The sequence below is a fragment of the Alosa pseudoharengus genome, unplaced genomic scaffold (assembly GCF_046254945.1).
Source record: "Alosa pseudoharengus isolate Yale_2024_CS ecotype anadromous, Long Island Sound unplaced genomic scaffold, YU_APseudo_1.1 YU_APseudo_1.1_scf_22, whole genome shotgun sequence".
Classification (NCBI taxonomy): Eukaryota; Metazoa; Chordata; class Actinopteri; order Clupeiformes; family Clupeidae; genus Alosa; species Alosa pseudoharengus.
The window spans coordinates 25,734,274-25,752,012 of record NW_027468680.1 but is presented as its reverse complement, the minus strand read 5'-3'; the positions used below and the strand labels follow the sequence as shown (position 1 = coordinate 25,752,012).

The 17,739-nt window shown below is 42.3% G+C and overlaps 1 protein-coding gene across 2 annotated transcripts; it reads right to left on the bottom strand.

The window, feature by feature from the left end:
- Positions 1 to 241: 241 nt before the first annotated feature.
- LOC143138982 (14-3-3 protein zeta-like) lies at positions 242 to 12,432 on the bottom strand. 2 transcript variants are annotated; one of them, XM_076299495.1, is made up of 6 exons: positions 12,332 to 12,432; positions 10,647 to 11,089; positions 6,847 to 6,970; positions 3,724 to 3,887; positions 3,507 to 3,602; positions 242 to 1,648 (listed from the first exon to the last, which is right to left on the bottom strand). In XM_076299495.1, the coding sequence occupies exons 2-6, from the start codon at positions 10,938 to 10,940 to the stop codon at positions 1,589 to 1,591; spliced, it is 738 nt and encodes a 245-aa protein (XP_076155610.1). In that variant the 5' UTR covers positions 10,941 to 11,089; positions 12,332 to 12,432; the 3' UTR covers positions 242 to 1,588. The 2 variants fall into 2 exon arrangements, with proteins under 2 accessions (XP_076155610.1, XP_076155611.1); XM_076299496.1 differs by lacking the exon at positions 12,332 to 12,432 and adding an exon at positions 11,247 to 11,334.
- Between the last annotated feature and the right edge of the window lie 5,307 nt (positions 12,433 to 17,739).

Below are 17,739 nucleotides of genomic sequence, written 5' to 3'. Positions count from 1 at the left end.
TGTACAGTGACAGGTTAATTTGACTTAAGTATAGTTGCATACACCTACAGATAACAATACTTAGATAATGTTATAATAATAACGTACATCATTTCTTCGATAAGCATCAAGTTTGGGGATCAATAAAGTATCTATCTATCTATCTATCTATCTATGTCAATTGGACTATTGTCAACAGTGACCCTTCACTTACACACAGAATAATATTGCAGTTTCAAATTCAAGACAAATGGAAATTCAATTTTGGTTTATAAAATGACATCTTTATTCATGTTACATAACTGATACATAGGGCATTAGACATTTCCACAAGGCTTTTTAGGGACTACAATCAATGATTAGCAAAAACACAATAGTGGTCCAAATCTAACAATCACTGGACTAACCAACCCCCTCCCGTGTCCATAAATGTGTATAAGCCTGCGTTTAAAAGTACTATATTGGTCTCTTCATCTTGGTGCATATAGCATTGGTTCCCATTCCAGTGTAATTTTTGTTTTAAAGACATGCAAGGACTTTTTCCAACAAGTTTAACTTTTTTGGTCACTAGACAGCCCCACATTTTTTGTTGTATTTCTATTCAGACATGCTTCAAGTGAAGTGTGTACCACGACCTAAAAGGAGTGTTTGTGAGACTTCTGGAGAGAGACCTAACTACAAGGAACTGTTAAGAGTGAAAAACTAGGACCAATTTTGTGACAACCAATCAGTAGGATTACAATTTTCTTTAGGGCTTGGTGATACCAATAGGATCTCCACTGATATATCCAAATTGAAACTCATCAGAATAAGTTCCTTTCCAATAAAGGTCAAAATCCTTACATATTGTGGGGAAACTATTCTCTAGTTTTCAAAAAAATGTTATCCACAGAGCCAATACAAATGCTTTCTATCTGATGATCTTAACGCTACAAGAGGAAATGGAGACTACTTTATATTGTAAGACCTACAATAAAACCCGAGGATACTGCTGTGAAGAGCTGAAATTGGAATGCTTCTCTTGATTATATGATTTAATTTAAAACATCCTAACGTTTGGACACAGCCAACCACCAGAAGAAAATGAAGGGGGAAAAAAAGGAGAGCTACAGTAAAATGGTACAAGATAAGCTTTCCATTTCAAACCGTTAGTCAGTTTATCCTTTGCTTTTCCAACAGCACAGTCAACCGTTTTTTTCTTCCTTTTTTTGTAGCAACATTAAGATTCTATTATATTTATTACTAAGTCATTAAGTGTGTCGATACAAAAATGAGGCTATATCATACGCCAGTTTTCTACAGCAGAGAACGCACACGCACACACGGTAGGCCGGGAACAAAAATCACAAACCAAAAAGAAATAGTTTTTTTTTTTGGGGTGGGGGGGGGGGACCTCAATTCTGCTTCTTTGTCCATGAGCTGCAATGCAAAAAAGACTAAATGATTGGAATTTTTGTTGCACTTTTTCCAGTACTGATGGGCTTTTTTTTCAGTTGCTAGATTTTTTTTTCTTTTAAAGTGGAGCGAAAAGGAATGGAGATGTGTAAAAAGGTTTTTTTTTTCTTCGGTTTCCTCTTAATGGGGAGATGAGCTCTGGTGAGGAAGAGGTTTAGTTCTCGCCACCTTCACCTGCCTCTGCTTCATCAGCTGCATTGTCAGAGGTCCATAACTGTAAACACAGAGAGGCACAATGGTTAATGAAAAGCCCTTGACCATATAGCATCAGCAAGCACAAGTTACTACCAGTTCTATCGATCGATCTTGTAGAGATAGAGATAGAGATAGAGATAGAGATAGAGATAGAGATAGAGATAGAGATAGAGATAGAGATAGAGATAGAGATAGAGATAGAGATAGAGATAGAGATAGAGATAGAGATAGAGATAGAGATAGAGATAGAGATAGAGATAGAGATAGAGATAGAGATAGAGATAGAGATAGAGATAGAGATAGAGATAGAGATAGAGATAGAGATAGAGATAGAGATAGAGATAGAGATAGAGATAGAGATAGAGATAGAGATAGAGATAGAGATAGAGATAGAGATAGAGATAGAGATAGAGATAGAGATAGAGATAGAGATAGAGATAGAGATAGAGATAGAGATAGAGATAGAGATAGAGATAGAGATAGAGATAGAGATAGAGATAGAGATAGAGATAGAGATAGAGATAGAGATAGAGATAGAGATAGAGATAGAGATAGAGATAGAGATAGAGATAGAGATAGAGATAGAGATAGAGATAGAGATAGAGATAGAGATAGAGATAGAGATAGAGATAGAGATAGATAGATAGATAGATAGATAGATAGATAGATAGATAGATAGATAGATACTTTATTGATCCTCAAGGGGAAATTCAAGGGTCTCAGTAGCATACAGACATAATACACAACATGCACTTACATGTTTGACATATGATAAGACATCAATGCGTTTGCTTTTGATTCTTTGATTGCTATGGGGAGTTGGGGTGGGATACTTGTAGTAAACCTGTATCTTAACAAGAGCTTGAACATTTCCCATTCACCCTCCTTTCAGTAATGCGATGATATGACAGTCGGTGCAGTGTGTTAAGGCAAGACACTACAGGTTAATAGGGTAACATTTTTAACAAGCAGATATCACTATGAAACTTCCCCAGTTGATTACTTACATTAATATGAGGAAAAAAATGTATTACAAGTTTTCTGTAATTTAATGTTTACATATGCAAATTATGCATTATCTAATGAAATATGTGCCAATTTGCATACATTTTAAGGCACGAAAACTGAGCATGGGATACAGCCAGGTTCAAAGTTATGTTTTCATTGTGTTCAGATATTAGATGGGGAAAAATGTACAGAGGGATTTATGAATATCTACTTTTGTTATCCTGTAAATCAGAATATGATGTCAATAGCCCTAAAAAAAATTTGATTTTTGCCATGTTTTTAGGTATAAAATGTCATGTAAGTCAGGCTAGGAATAATATATCAACAAACCCCTCTGTAAAAATCTTCTACATATAGTTAGGCATAAGTCTAGAAAGTTTGGTGTATGTAAGTGCTTCTGAAGTGGAGTTTCCGTGCTCAGAGTGGGAGAGGAAACTCATTTTGAGAAAACAGCCTTGAAAGACAGCCAATGAGATTCCGTTCTCAGCCTAGACTCACCTTTGAACTTTCGCGATTGGTTGATGATACAAAGGTGTCTATATTATATGGATCACATAGCGTGATACGGTGAAAAACAGAGCTTTCCAACGGTACTACACATAATATGTTTTGGACCACGGTCGCGGGAGTGCATGCAAGGTTAGAATGCTAACTTTTGCTGAATTTAGGAGAAATATACAGGCGCGAATAGACATAATATAATGAAATAAAAACCTAAATGAGTAAATCTGACCTTTTTTTGTAGTAGTGTGATAGAATACATGCTAAGGTAACATACTAGCTCAAAATCTCGAAATTGACCAGTGCATGAAAAAACGATGTTTTCACCTGCCGTGTCTCGCCTTAAGAGAGGATATGGAGGTACTCACTGTTAGATTGTCTCTAAGCAGCTGCATGATGAGAGTGCTGTCTTTGTAGGACTCCTCGTTCAGTGTGTCGAGCTCTGCGATGGCCTCATCAAAAGCCTGTGAGCAACACACACACACAAACACTCTTAGTGCACTAATCAAGGGGTAGGTAGCCAATATACTTGAACATATTACGGCAGGTCGGTTTAGGTCAAGTCAAGCTGTGAGGGAGGCCTACCTGTTTGGCCAGTGAGCACGCCTGCTCTGGAGAGTTGAGAATCTCGTAGAAGAAGACGGAGAAGTTGAGGGCCAGGCCGAGGCGGATGGGGTGCGTTGGCTGCATGTCTTTCTTGCTGATGTCGAAGGCCTGCTGGTAGGCTTCCTGAGAGTTTTCGATGGTTGCTGAGGAACAAGACGGAAAGAACGGGTCAATGCAAACTAAGGTCACTCCTCAAAGGCAACAATAGAATACCCTACATGAACTGATGTATGAGGATGCAGGTGAGGATGCATAGAGGTCCTTCTGGCAAGCTTAAAGACAAGCCCAAGTTACCACACAGTTCTACAAAGGGAGTGATATAACAAGACTCTTGAAGGTGGCCTACATCTCAGGAATTTTACAATAATAGAAATGTCTAAATGACCAAACTAATATTCAAGTAATGAGTCACGAACACCACATTGGCCTGGTCTGTGGCAGTAAGTGTGATGCATGCTCAGACACACACACACACACACACACAAAAAGCTCCCACAAAACACTTTTGCGGTGATGCAGACCTCCTTGGCTGACACCATTCCCAGCTCCACAACTCTGTTTGGTTCAGAGTATAGGGACCTCGTCCTTAGAAGCAGAACACTAGGCTCAGGGGCACAGTTGGAAGTAGGGCTGAACGATTTATTGCATTTGCGATAATATTGTGATATGATGAAACGCGATTTTCAAACCACAAAGACTGCGATTACGCTTCGTAATATGTGACGTCACCAAAACGCATTTATACTTGCGCTTGCCGACGCACCACCGACTCTTCACACAGACCACTGAAGAAGCAAAAAACGTAAACAAGAGGATCAGCTAACAGTGTCAAGAAAGGTCTGATCAGTAGAGCTACTTTTATAACTAACCTCTTCATTACCTTTTACTCGAACCTGCCATGTCCCTGGTTATAGTTCATAATTCCCCTGTGCTGCTACTCTGGCTGGTAACTTTGTTCACTTGTCCAGCTGACGATTAAAACTCCACGACTGTTTAGGCTGCACTGCACAGCAGCCATTCACCTATGGACTGGGGACTTTGTTGGAGTACAGTGACAGTGGGAGCATTTACGATATCCAAGGGGGTTGGCGGTGCAAACATTTAATCTCACAGGTAATGAATTGATGCATAATGTTATCCGCAAGTAGTTGACACAGCTAACCACCAAAAAACCAGCTGTTCTAACATGTTCTTACCAGCTAAGGCTCTAGGCTACATACATGCTGCTAACTGCTGCTGATAACTTTGCCTGTTTAAAGAGTTTTGTCTCCGCGATTGGCTTTGTTGTGATATGAACAAACTAGTTAATTTGCATGCATGCGTATTGTGCTGCGGTGTTGATGATGCTAACCTTTAGTTAACACAGAGCGGAATGGGCATTCGGCCGCATTTATTTGCGCTGCAACAATCAAAGTAGCCTACAGAGGAGAGGAGCGGGTCTGTGTGTGTGTGTGTGTGTGTGTGTGCACTCGCGTGTATGGAGCGCACAGGACAAGGAGAAGACGTGTCAGAGCCACTGCATGTAGACCTAACTGTTAACTAAGGAAAGAAGATCATATCTACATGAAATAGAAACAAAATAGAAACGTATTAGAATCATTAAATGTTTACAAGGCTGGAAGTTCAACAAATATAGGTCTACTAATGTGATTAAAATAGTTAAATAAAAAATATTTCATTCATTAATCTTATTCAATGACCTAATGCCATCATAATATAGGCCTGGGCTCCAGGAAAGAACAGTTTAACTTATTTAATTTTGTGTTGGTCATACTATAGAATAATAAATTGCTTGTCTTTGTTGAATAAGACAGAAGATAAAGAGCTTAAAAATAATCGCATATCGCATCGCAATATTGGTGAGAAAAATCGCAATTAGATTTTTTTTCCAAAATCGTTCACCCCTAGTTGGAAGAGTTATTTTTTTTAATTAGGTAAATTACAGAGCTCCCTCCTCCACCCTCACTGGCCACTGCCATGAAGACTGGAGACCACTGCAACACCACCCAATCAGCAAAGCCTCGCTGCCACCCCGAGGCAGCAATGCCACTGTGTTTAGAAGAGAAGAGTGCCTCTGTTTGTGTTTGTGGTAGAGGATTAAGAATAGCAATCAAAACGTAAAGTGCAGTGTGTGACAATGTCCACGATTTTAAATCCAGCAATGGCTACATAGTTTAGGGGTGTGCATGGATAGTTTCATGACCACTTAACCGTTTGAGATATACTACACAAATATTAATATTTGTATTTGATTATTCTATAATGCACGGAATCATGGTAGTTGTGCTACCACAATATCATAGCATGGCATAAAGGTTGTGCTACCATGGTAGAAGTTCTGCTGCCATATCACCGTTAAGTTCCTCTGAATTTCAGCTGTATTCTACAGTGTTAGGTCACAGAGACTGGACTAACACCATGGAGACACCTCCGCCTGTGAAACTCTTATCTAATCTACGTCATGCTGGCTAAACAGTGGAAAGTAGTAGCCTGATTTACAGCGCTGCCACCTCCCTGGAGAGTGCATGCTCAGGTATGCAACTGAGGAAGAACATACTTTGAAACAAAAACAACAATAGGTTCATTGAAACAAAAACAGCAATAGGTTCATTTAGACAAAATAGCCTAGTTTCCAATAAAAGACTTGTTTAAAACACCCAATTACATTCAACAACAATAACTTGGGCAGCTAGTAGGTGTAGGAATGGAACGTGAACGGTAGGAGTGGGATAGGTCAAGGGCACAGCTTCCTTGTTCAGCATCTGTAACTGTCCCAATAGGAATCTAGTCTCCAGGCTTAACTGCCTCATGTAGGGAGGTGGGGACAGCAAGATGGCAGTGCTAGCTTGTGAATATCTTGACCACTCATGTGTGAGCAGCCCTTAAAGCATTGTATTGAAAACAGGAAGCAACATTTCCCCCTGGATCCAGGCATACAAACGGTCAGCCAAGTATATTTTGGGAAACAAGGCCGCATTTAGTCTTTGTGTTGAGGGTCTTTCAATTGTTTCCAGTTTTTTTATTTCTATTTATACCTTTTCCAGGACAGTATAAATTGTGGGTAGTGTTTTAGGAAGGATCAAGTACGCCTGAGCATCTTACCTTTCCTGTCGTCTCCCGAGGCGACCTCAGCCAAGTATCTGAAGTAATCTCCCTTCATCTTCAGATAGAAGACTTTGCTTTCCGCCTGTGTGGAGTTCTCGATTAAATATTTGCTCAGCAGTTCCTGTGGAAAGAAAAATCGGGCCATTAATTATTCATCTCCCATCACACAAATTGGACCAGTCTCAGTTAATGTGTTATAAATGCACCACTTGGTCTGTTCAACAAAGAACCGTGTTGGACCACACACAGGCTATTCAAGAGACTGCAGGCTGCAGAGAGCGAAGAACCTGGTCATGTAAAATTAGGTTACAAATAAATGGGTTCACAGGCAGCTTCACCTTCCAAAATCCAGGTCACACATATAATATATGAAACAGAACGCCAAAATATGCCAGAACTGCACAGATGGCTCATGGAAAGGAGGGCAGAATCTTCATAGAGGCATAAATGTATATATCAGCATATAAACAAGGCAGAATAACAGCATATGAGGTTTCGTCCCACACACCCCCCTACAACACCATTAAAACACTGCACTGCTGCAAGCTACGAGTGAATGCTATTGGTTTAGCTGACTACGTTAACCGTGCAAGTGTGAGTCCCCACGGGCTTAAGAAGCTCAGCTTCATGTGTGTAGGTGTTCAGGGAAGACCTTATCGCCTGCTGGGAGCTCAGTGTTTAAGCCATCGTCGCTGACAACAAGGGCTTGGGAGGGCTTCTCTAATTGTTTTACAGTTCGGCTTAGACCAAAACACCAACACATTAACTACAGAAGTCTGGAGCTGCGTGCCGCTGCCAGACCACGAGACCTGGTCCAGCGAGAGCACAGGGAGACTAGTGTGTGCGGGGACAGGACAGGCGAAACAGGACAGGCGAAACAGAATGCCTCGAGTGCTCCGCATTCTTTGCTACACATAACATGGTCCAGCAGCAGAATCAATGACGACAGGCCCAACACAAGCCAACACTGCTCTTACTGTTCCAAGGGAGGTGCAGCCCAAATATATTTATAGCTGGGAGAAGTGTTCAGATGACACACTGCAGGAAATACTTTGCTGTAGCCTCCCCCACCACATAGGCAGAAACACACACACACACAGTCCAAACAGCACTCTCAGACAGGCAGGCCAACACTGCTGGAGCTGATCCCACAGGAATCTCATGAAAAACTTTCCTTCTTCCAGCACGGGCAGTAATTCAATTACACCAATAAGATAGATTTGTCCGCTCAAAATAGAAACAGGGCAGAGCCGAAATCTCGGAGCAAATCTATGGCAACTTTGTATGAAAATCAATATGGATGTCTGGCCTCAAGCGGTGAGTGGACTAAGGGTTGATGAGGACAGGCCTCTTGGAGGAACTAGGGGGCTTGGCCAGAGGGCCCTCTCCTGCTCTGGGGCAGTGGTTCGCCTGCTGCATCTTGCCTCTTCACTCTTTTAGCATGGCCAGCCACATCAGGCTGACCAGACAAAATGCCACTTCACAAACTTCCTGTCCCAGATATTGGACTTGGGGCATACCACAATTTATGCAGTACAACCAGTAGTAAATCTATAGCCATCATACTGTGATTTCACTTGATAAGTCAACCACACCCTACATGCAAACAGTGACTGGATGCTGGTGAGAAGGACTGAGCAACAATTATGACCGCTTTGGTGAAAAACCACGACAGGCCAAGCCTCAGTGAAGTCAGCTCTGTTCCAACACAGGGTAGAGGCAGGTCTGTCCCAGCAGGCCTCCACTCAAGTGGGTGAGCATGCCACAGGGACATGGGATGGGAAGGGTGGCTGCTGCACCGTGAGGTGAGGCCCACGCCCTCCGGCACAAAGTCAACAGCATGAGTCACTCACACACACACACACACACCCTAAGACGCCAGACAGGAAGCAGCGCCACAGGGGTGTGTGATGTATATGACTACATTTATACACAAGAGGGTTTTTTGTGTGGTTGTGAACAGGATTGAACATGTAAGTGCATCTTCATTAATAAAGCTGTGCTGGCTTACCAAAAGAGGGAATAAAGATTGTAGCCTATGAACCCAGAGGCTCCAAGCAAAAGTGGTGATGTTTGGGGTTAAAAAAAATAAATAATAGTATTTTGAGGTTATTCAGAATAAAAAATAAATAAATTTGGTGGGATACGCATATACGGCAAGCAAGCAACAATTCTACAGACAATGTTATTTCCAGAACTCTCCCACCCCCCCCCCACCCCCAGAGTTGAGCCTTTAGCCTCTATATTAGCTCATCAAAAGCCTTTTTCCATAGAATACAATAAAGAATACTATTTCAGTCCCACAAGACACCCACCCACCCCACCCCCAAGGGATCAATGCTGGAGCGGAAACCAACGGCCTATCAGATGTGTTGGTTTCCCCAATAACACCTTCTGTCAATACAGCCCACCATTGGGGAGCCTGCTGCAACACAACAGCTGAGCGCTGCACTCACATCCCACTGATCCCACCACCGCAACGCAGTGATCCAACTCAGGAGGAGGATGGAGAGCGAGGCGGCTTCAGGGAGGAGGAGGGGGAGAGAGAGAAAGAATGCAAGAGAGAGGGTTTTCTTTTTCCTTAGCCCTAATGGACAAGCCACTCTTCTCCTCAAACATAAAAGCAATCAGCAGAGGAGGAAGGCAAAGGACAGCTATTGCTGATTGGTAGAAAACATGTAGTAACATTCAAGGGGAAATAACCTGTTTCCAACATGCTACTAGGAAAGCCACTTGTCAGGGTTGAGAAGCCCAATTCATTAATCAAGGTGACAGTCTGAAGTAAAGTAACAGTCAAATGAAATCACCTGGCAAGCAGAGTAACAGTAATACTAGACTTGGACTGCAAATGTCAGGACTCACTAGATAACCCATTACAATCTCAACACTTGGACCTTAGCTGAACACTTCCACAATTTAAAACATTATATGTGCGCCAACATCCTGATTAACAGGATTACAGCACATACTGACTGACTGGCAGAGAGACAGAGAGACAGAGAGACAGAGAGACAGAGAGAGAGAGAGAGAGAGAGAGAGAGACAGAGAGAGAGAGAGAGAGAGAGACAGAGAGAGAGATCCTGTGTGTGCAGGTATGAGAGAGAATGAGCAAGCATGTTGTAGGCTCCTATCACTTCTCTGCCCCACCCCGGCAGACACACCTAGGTGCAGACACACAGCCCTGCCCTTTGGCAGTCTCGTAATGTGCTTGAGCCATTGTTCTACTTAAGCAAAACCACAGGAGTAAAAGTGTTGCGCATGAGGACAAATGCTCTGTGCCTTGAGGGCTGGGGGGTGGGTATTTTTAAGATAAGACCACAGGAGAGCAGACATGCCATTTGACACATATTGGACACACACGTTACACATGGTTGTGTCAACAATGTGTCAAAATGAGAATGGCCTTTTGCTCAATGCCTAGATCTTGAAACCATCACAGGGTCAATTATGAAAGGTCCATGCAAAGATGCGGCTCACAGAACTGTTCTATATTAAGAGCCACCAGCTTGAGAGCCCAAAACTAGGCTGCAGTTACATCACAGAGAAAGTGGGTGCTTCTTTTCTGCTTCACTCACGCTGTTACTTCCTGACGGACACTCACACTCTCTTATTGCACCACAAAGGTCGTTTTAACAGGATGAAACCTAATTTAGCTCTCTCTCTTTCTCAGCACACTCCCCCGAGCAAGCGAGCAGTCAGTCATTTGATTTTAATTCACTTTAAGTCCAAGCGAAAAGGGCTACTTTGTAGTCTCTCCTCCAACACTGTGAATGGAAATAATATAAAGTGCTGCTTACCAATACGTCGTTGCAAATCTCTCTAAGCTCCGACTCCACTTTCTCCCGGTACTCCTTGACCATCGCCAGCTTTTTGTCGCTGCCATCGGTCTTCTGCTCGATGCTGGATATGACCCTCCATGCGGATCTCCGTGCCCCGACCACGTTCTTGTAGGCAACAGAGAGCAGGTTCCTCTCCTCATTGGACAGCTCGGATCCCATCTCTGTCACCTCCTTCATAGACGCAGCCATGTCGTCGTAACGCTCGGCCTGCTCGGCCAACTTTGCTTTCTGAATAAGCTCCGTTTTATCCATGGTTTAAATTCTAAAGGCAAATGCTGCTTTAGGCGGTTAAGTCTATAGTGTCAGTATGGCCGGTACGGCAGGAGAAAGGGAGGCGTGGGGTGAGAGTCTTGTTAGCAAACGATGAACAGATAGGGGGTGATCGTAGTCCTTCTGAATGTCTGCAAAGAGGAGAAACCTTGTAAGACATCTACCAGCATCATTATGTTGCAAGACCGAGCATGTTATGTATGTCACACCAACCAGGTTATTACGTTACAAGGAAATGTAAAAATGTTAAGAATTATAAGATACAAGTTAAATAGCTCGTTAACATACCTTGATTATAGAATAGACTCACTATCATCAAAGTTGCAACACAACACGTTACAGGTAAAGCTTAATAACGGACAGCTAAGAGTAAACCTAAGGAGAAAATAATTACTACGATTATTTGGCGGGTAACATCTAAGATGGGCGGTGACAGGAACAGCCTCTTCGCGGGATATCTAACTGGGTAGCAGCAAGCTAGTGTGAAGGCTTGTAAAGTAACATTGGCTAACGTTAGCTAGCCAGAACGAATTTCGAAATAGCCATTTCTACACTCTGTGTTAGGTTCACGTTGATGCGCAACCTTAGTCAATTAATCTATCCTACTGGCTAGAATTAAGATGACCACATTTACAACAACTAGGTCACGAGTTAAATAGGTCAGCTAAGAAGATAGCCATAGCTAGCACAGCTAACTTAACTCACAAGAGCTGTGCGGAAGCTAGCTAACGTTGAAATCATACTCTGCCCACTCCTAGCCTAGCGAACACTTGCGTTAGTCAAAGCCACTGGCAAAATACACCGTAGCTGTATTAACTTATAGCCTTCCAACTTTCATTGCCACTTAAGTCATCGCAGTTGCGTTACATTACCAACGAAACTATCATAAGATTACCCTTAATTTGGTTAAAATACCATTTGCTCACTATGATTACCAAGGCTGTTCGTAACGTTGCGTTAGGAACGTCCTTCACTATCTTCATTTTACCGACAAACGTTTCACATAACAGATAACGTTATAGTTTCTACTAGGACAGCAAATGTCAAAGTAGTAACGTTATTACGAACATGTATTCCTTGATGGCTGACTTTAACGTTAACTGACTGGCTGGGAGCTGTACCGTTAATGTTAAACGTTAATAGCTAACGTGTAACGCCAACTTGCACCCGAGATCAGTAACGTAAACGTTAAGAGAAATGGCAACTGTCCCTATGGTCAGTTTGCAAAAAGTATTTTTCTAACAACTTGGTGGACACACTGATTAGCTCAATATAGATAGAAAAGAGCAAGTTAGTTGAACCGTACCAAAATATTTACGTAATAAGATAGCTAAATAAGTTAAAATGAATGAAGAGGGAAGCCGGCGTCTAACCTTAATGGGTTCGTTCCTGTTCCTCCGAATTGATCCGCTTTGAGTGTGAATGTGTGAAAAAATGCAATTGTAGAATGCAACCTAACTTGCAGAGGGAGGTGTCTTTCTTCCTAATGTTTTTTAGACTATCTAATGCTATGTTTTGACTGGTTCTTTGGTATTGCTAAAAATGTCATACAAACTGTCAACCAATGAGTGTTTTGCGCGGGGAGTAGAGGCGGGTGCATAAGAGCAAGTTTGATTGGATCTCGGGCTGCGGATCGGGCACGGGGTTTCCTCCAATTAGAGCAAGGGAGAAGACGTCACCATTGCTATGGTTATTCTCCCCCCACTTCTGTTTGAAAGTGTTGTGAGGTCAGTAGGGCTTTGCAGCAGGCGGAGTGACCCTTTCTTTTTCACTGGAGCTAGATCGTTATCTTTAAAATCTTCTCCGTGCATCTTGCATGAGACTAAACTGCAGAAGAAAGGTATTTTGACATGCAGGGCTGGCCTTTAATTATCCGCGCCTTGTGCAAAACCCAGGACTTATTCTGATGTCTTGCATTTTAGAATGATGGTTTCAGTTAAATTATTTTAGGATCAGCTCAAAGGAGAAACCTAATCTGTAAAATTGTAGCATTTTCCTGACTTGTGGCAAATCAACTTTCTTGCAAGCAGAATCAGTTTGTGACCAAATAGACATCTCCCAAAAGCAACATGAGAGCTTATCTTAATCTGATTTATGCCTATTCTCATTCTAACCCCCAAGCTGTGAGGCTCACATGTCTTTACCCCGAGAGAGAAAGGGAAAAAAACAGGGGGCACATGACAACCCTCTGCAACTTCCCTATTATCCATTCACACAAACCATGTAATGTCTCCTTTCAGTCTGCTGTAGTAGCCTAACCTATCCTATTGTTTTGATGGCAAATTATTAGTGTGATGGTAGCCTACATTAGCTCTTGTAGCATTGTTAAACCACTTGCTCCCCCTTCGCCTCACACATTCATTACACAATGGTTATTTGGTAAAATATCGAAACCTAGACTTGAACTGAAAATCGCAGTAATTTGATAAAGGTGTATTTATGTTTCAATTTTGTCTTTCGTCTATTGTTTTGGCTCAGTTTTGTCAATGCAACTGAAACCCAATTCGATGTGCCTTGGGCTCCCTTGGGGCTCCCTTGGGGTTTGAGAGGGTTTAAGCCAATGACCCATAGGAACCAGTGCATGCTCTGATGACTGTGCAATGTATCACTTTTCTCTTTGAAATGTTACCTCCATATCCTGAAGGGCAAATTGAAAGACTGATGAATTCTGAAGAGAACGGCTTTAAAGAGGACAAACAGTGTTGTCCTTCTCTCTGACTTTGCAAATGGATATTAACTAGATCACTCTGGCTGTAACCAAATGACCCCCATCTCAATCACCACCCATGTTTAGCATCCACTTGGGTGATGCACGGCATCTATTATACACCAGATCAACACACCATCTTGAGGTGGAGAGTGAGGGAATTAATAAATCAGGCAATTACATTGGGGGCTGATTAGGGAGCCAGGTTGGGAATTTAACCAGGATACCAGGGAACGCCCTACTCTCCTAAGTGCCATGGGATCTTTAATGACCACACTGAGTCAGGATCTTGGTCTAGGTCTCTCACTGCACTGGGGCATTGGGATCACTTTTTGCCCAGAGGGAGTAGTGCCACCCACCAACATAATTTCCAGCAGCAACTTAACTTTCTAAGGTGGTCTCCCATCAAAGTACTAACCAAGCCCACACCTGCTTAGCTTCAGTAATTCAGCAGAGACAGGGTATCTGTTGGTCTGGCTGCCTAATCATTAGCAACATCTATTGATGATAACAGCTGGAGTATTAATAAAAGGGCTTTGTACAGGCTTCATTTGAATGTGTAGTCTGACTCATGGCGCATGCATTATTTAACACTCAACTGGCTTGCTTATTAGCCATGACCTAATAGTCTTAAGGCTGTAGTAGAATTTGAAGGATTGAAAATGAGACCGCAAGTTCTGTGCCATCCAAACTAATTTGTGTGTGATAGGAGTTAAATTTGGCGAAGCTAAGTTCCAAAGTAAGCCGTGAAGTCTAAGAATTAAAAATCAAGTAACTCGAATGGCAGGTGTTTAAGGGTATCATATTTCATTGAGTAAAAATGTGTGCAATGTTTGAAACATGACAGGTCTGACTGACATGAGTTAAAGCATAGGACACCAGAAGACACATTCAAACTCCAAATGACACCTTCAGACCCATCGTTAAAGGGCAGCCATGAGGTGGGGCAGGTTGGATCAGCGCTGTTTAAACATGCAAATCCTTCCAGTCACTCCAGCCTGGCTTGATTTATTTTTCTATCGGAGATATAACAAAAATGGACTATATCTTTTTTTAAATGAATTTGAGATGATCCTGTCTCTCATCAGCTGCACAAAATGAAATTCATCCCACCCCGTGCTGTGAGGGGCTGTAGAATTTCTGGATTCCTTCACAGCGCACAATCACATGGAACACATTCATACCCATTCACAAACATTCCTCTCTGGTTTGGTTTAACCATTCGTTTCGCTTTTGTAAGTCTCCCATGGCAGTGACAAATCTGTGCTTTGGTGTGTAATTTTTGAGTGAGTCTCCTGTGACAGGGCAATGCTTCCTGGGCCTGTTTGGCAGTTGCCCAGCAGGCACTGTCTGCACTGGGTGTGAGAGGGAGCTGCAGCAGTCCACCCTAATGCCAGATGGGACACAGAGCCAGCTCAGCAGTGAGAAAGCACACAAACCCAACAGAGTGTGTCTGTGTGTCTGTGTCTATGGGAGTGTGTGTTTGTGTGAGCACATGTGTGTGTATACTGTGTATGGGGGAGGCCAAACCCATGAAAGTGTCAAAATGTCATTAATTAAACACCCACAGGTTCCAGCACGATGATGCCAACATGGATTATTATCTTTTCCGTAATGTGAATTTTTGAGGGTTCATTCGTTCACATGAAAATGACTTTTTGCCTGTATTTCATAATATCTCTGTAGTAACTATTGCTTGTATGGGGATATGAATGTGTTGGAAGAGATGGAATTCTTGTCATTATGAAATACAGTAGCCTGTTGCTAAATGTAGGAACAAAGGTCAATGATGATATATGAAATACAGGTATGATCAACACTGTTCTACTTCAACCATTATTTAAATGCAATAGAGATGAACTATGGAGTTGAGATGATTCACTGGTAAACATGATACCTTTACGTCCAGACATATTTGGTCAATGTCTGCAGAGCAACAGTGCCTGACTTGTTCCCCGTTGGGTGATTCACCGGTTTGTCTGAACCTGGTCGTCATGGCCCCATACATTTCCTCTTTACTCAGGTGTGACTCACCAGCAGACCCACCCATATGATGAGTTGACACTCGCAAGCCGTTTTTAAACAGATCAGTAAGATTAGCATGAAGGCGACATGGCCACCTGCATATACAACTCCAGATGCCACACAGTAACCACCTTGCCTGTTATCACATGCTTCTAAAGCAAATGTTTTTTGTGCTGATTTTGTGTGACAGATATGTCACAATGTTTTTTGGCAAAAATGTGGCTCCACCGCATAATCAACAATCCAGTGCTTCTCAGGAGTAGGCCTAGGCATTCACTCATAGTAACACAGTGTTTCTATTGATTTGTTGCATATTGAAGCATAAACTACTTGTTAGAATATGTTATCATGTTATGTTATAAACACTGACGGTTGTATTCTGAACAACATCTTGTGTGATCACAGTGTGGTTCCCAAACAATCCATTAACATTCATATATGCTGTTTGAATTGTGCACAGAATCGGATATATATGCATCCAAAAGCAGTGCTGAATGATCTATCTCATCTGAATTATTTGAATGGTGCTGTGTTACTAAGAGACAGAGAGCGAGCGCATGAACAAGAGAGAGGGGGTGAAAGAGAGAGAGAAGAGTGGAGAGGCTGAGTGCACTGACCAGTAATGAGAGAGAATTTGGCTTGTGGCTCTTTCACATGCGTGACCTGTTTCCCGGCTCCCACCCTCTCTGCCAGGGGGTAATCAATAGGTAACGTCAGTACTGGGCAGGGGAGGGCCACCAGCAGTTTCATATTGCTAATATGTCAGTATCTGTGTGTGTGTGTGTGTGCACTCACGTCCTTGACAGTATCCACAGAGAGAGTGTGTGTGAGTGTGTGTGAGGGGAAGAAAGCAAGAGAGAAAGACAGACACTTTGCTAGCACGCAATGCAGAGGCAATGCAGAATACTGTAACTCTGACGTCTGTTGTATATTTACTCCTATTGATGCCATTGAACTGCACCCAATTGCAATGTCAGCAACATTAGTGCTTCCACTAATGCACCACAACACTACAAAAGCTAATCTACAGCAGAGGTCATAGCACCAACATCATTTCCACCAAATATAATAGATTAGTCTTGTGCTTTATGTTGAAATTAATTAGCTTGAAACTTATTCCCTATTAGGTGTAACCCCCCAACCTACAGAGTGATTCCTTGTCTTGATAGAAAAACTCATGAGCAATTAGAAGACACTGTATACTCTAATTATTACCTTAGTTTCAAAATGTTAACTGAAAATAGTTTAACTATAGTTTTAATAGTTTTTAATATTAAAATTAAAATATGAACTAAACCACCGCTGTAACCACTACCTCAGTGATTGCAGGTAGATATCTGTGCAGACGATACAGAGTGCAGGGCTGAGACAGTGATATCCATGGGGATGCTGACACCTCTGTTGAAGTGGCATGGCCATAAAAGGCTCAGGGTTTCTACGTCTTGGTCCTGGAGGATGACAGGCGCCTGTGATCTACGAGGGGCTGGGTAAGTGGGTGGCTCATGCTAATACAAGAGTAATTAAGCTATGAGTTGTTCAAGTAGAGTGTGTGTGTGTGTGTATGTGTATGCATCCGTGCGTGTGTGTGTGTGTGTGTGTGTGTGTGAGAGAGAGAGAGTGTTTGTGTGTGTGTCAGGGAATCTGTGGTTTTGTGGTTTTGTGTGTGTGTGTGTGTGTGTGTGTGTGTAAAAAGCTGTACACTTTGGAGAGAGGTGGCAATTAGCCCTTCTGTGCTCTAGTTCCCAGTCTTTTCACCAGTGTAATCACAGGCAATTACAGAGCCCCTAACTGGAGACCCCCCACCCTCACCCCACCCCTCTCCACTGGCACAGACCCATCGTTCCCCTTCTCATCCTGACGTGTACCCTACCAGCACAGTTGGTCCACTGAAACTACCCAGATCAGCTGGCTAAATGACAAGCTTGTCTTTGCCCAAATTTTATGAGATCTCATCATGCAATGTTTTTGTCACAATAGTGTTGCTTTGCACCAGTGCCTCCAATTAAAGAAATCTGTGTATTTGCAAGAGAGTGTATAGTGTGTGTGTGT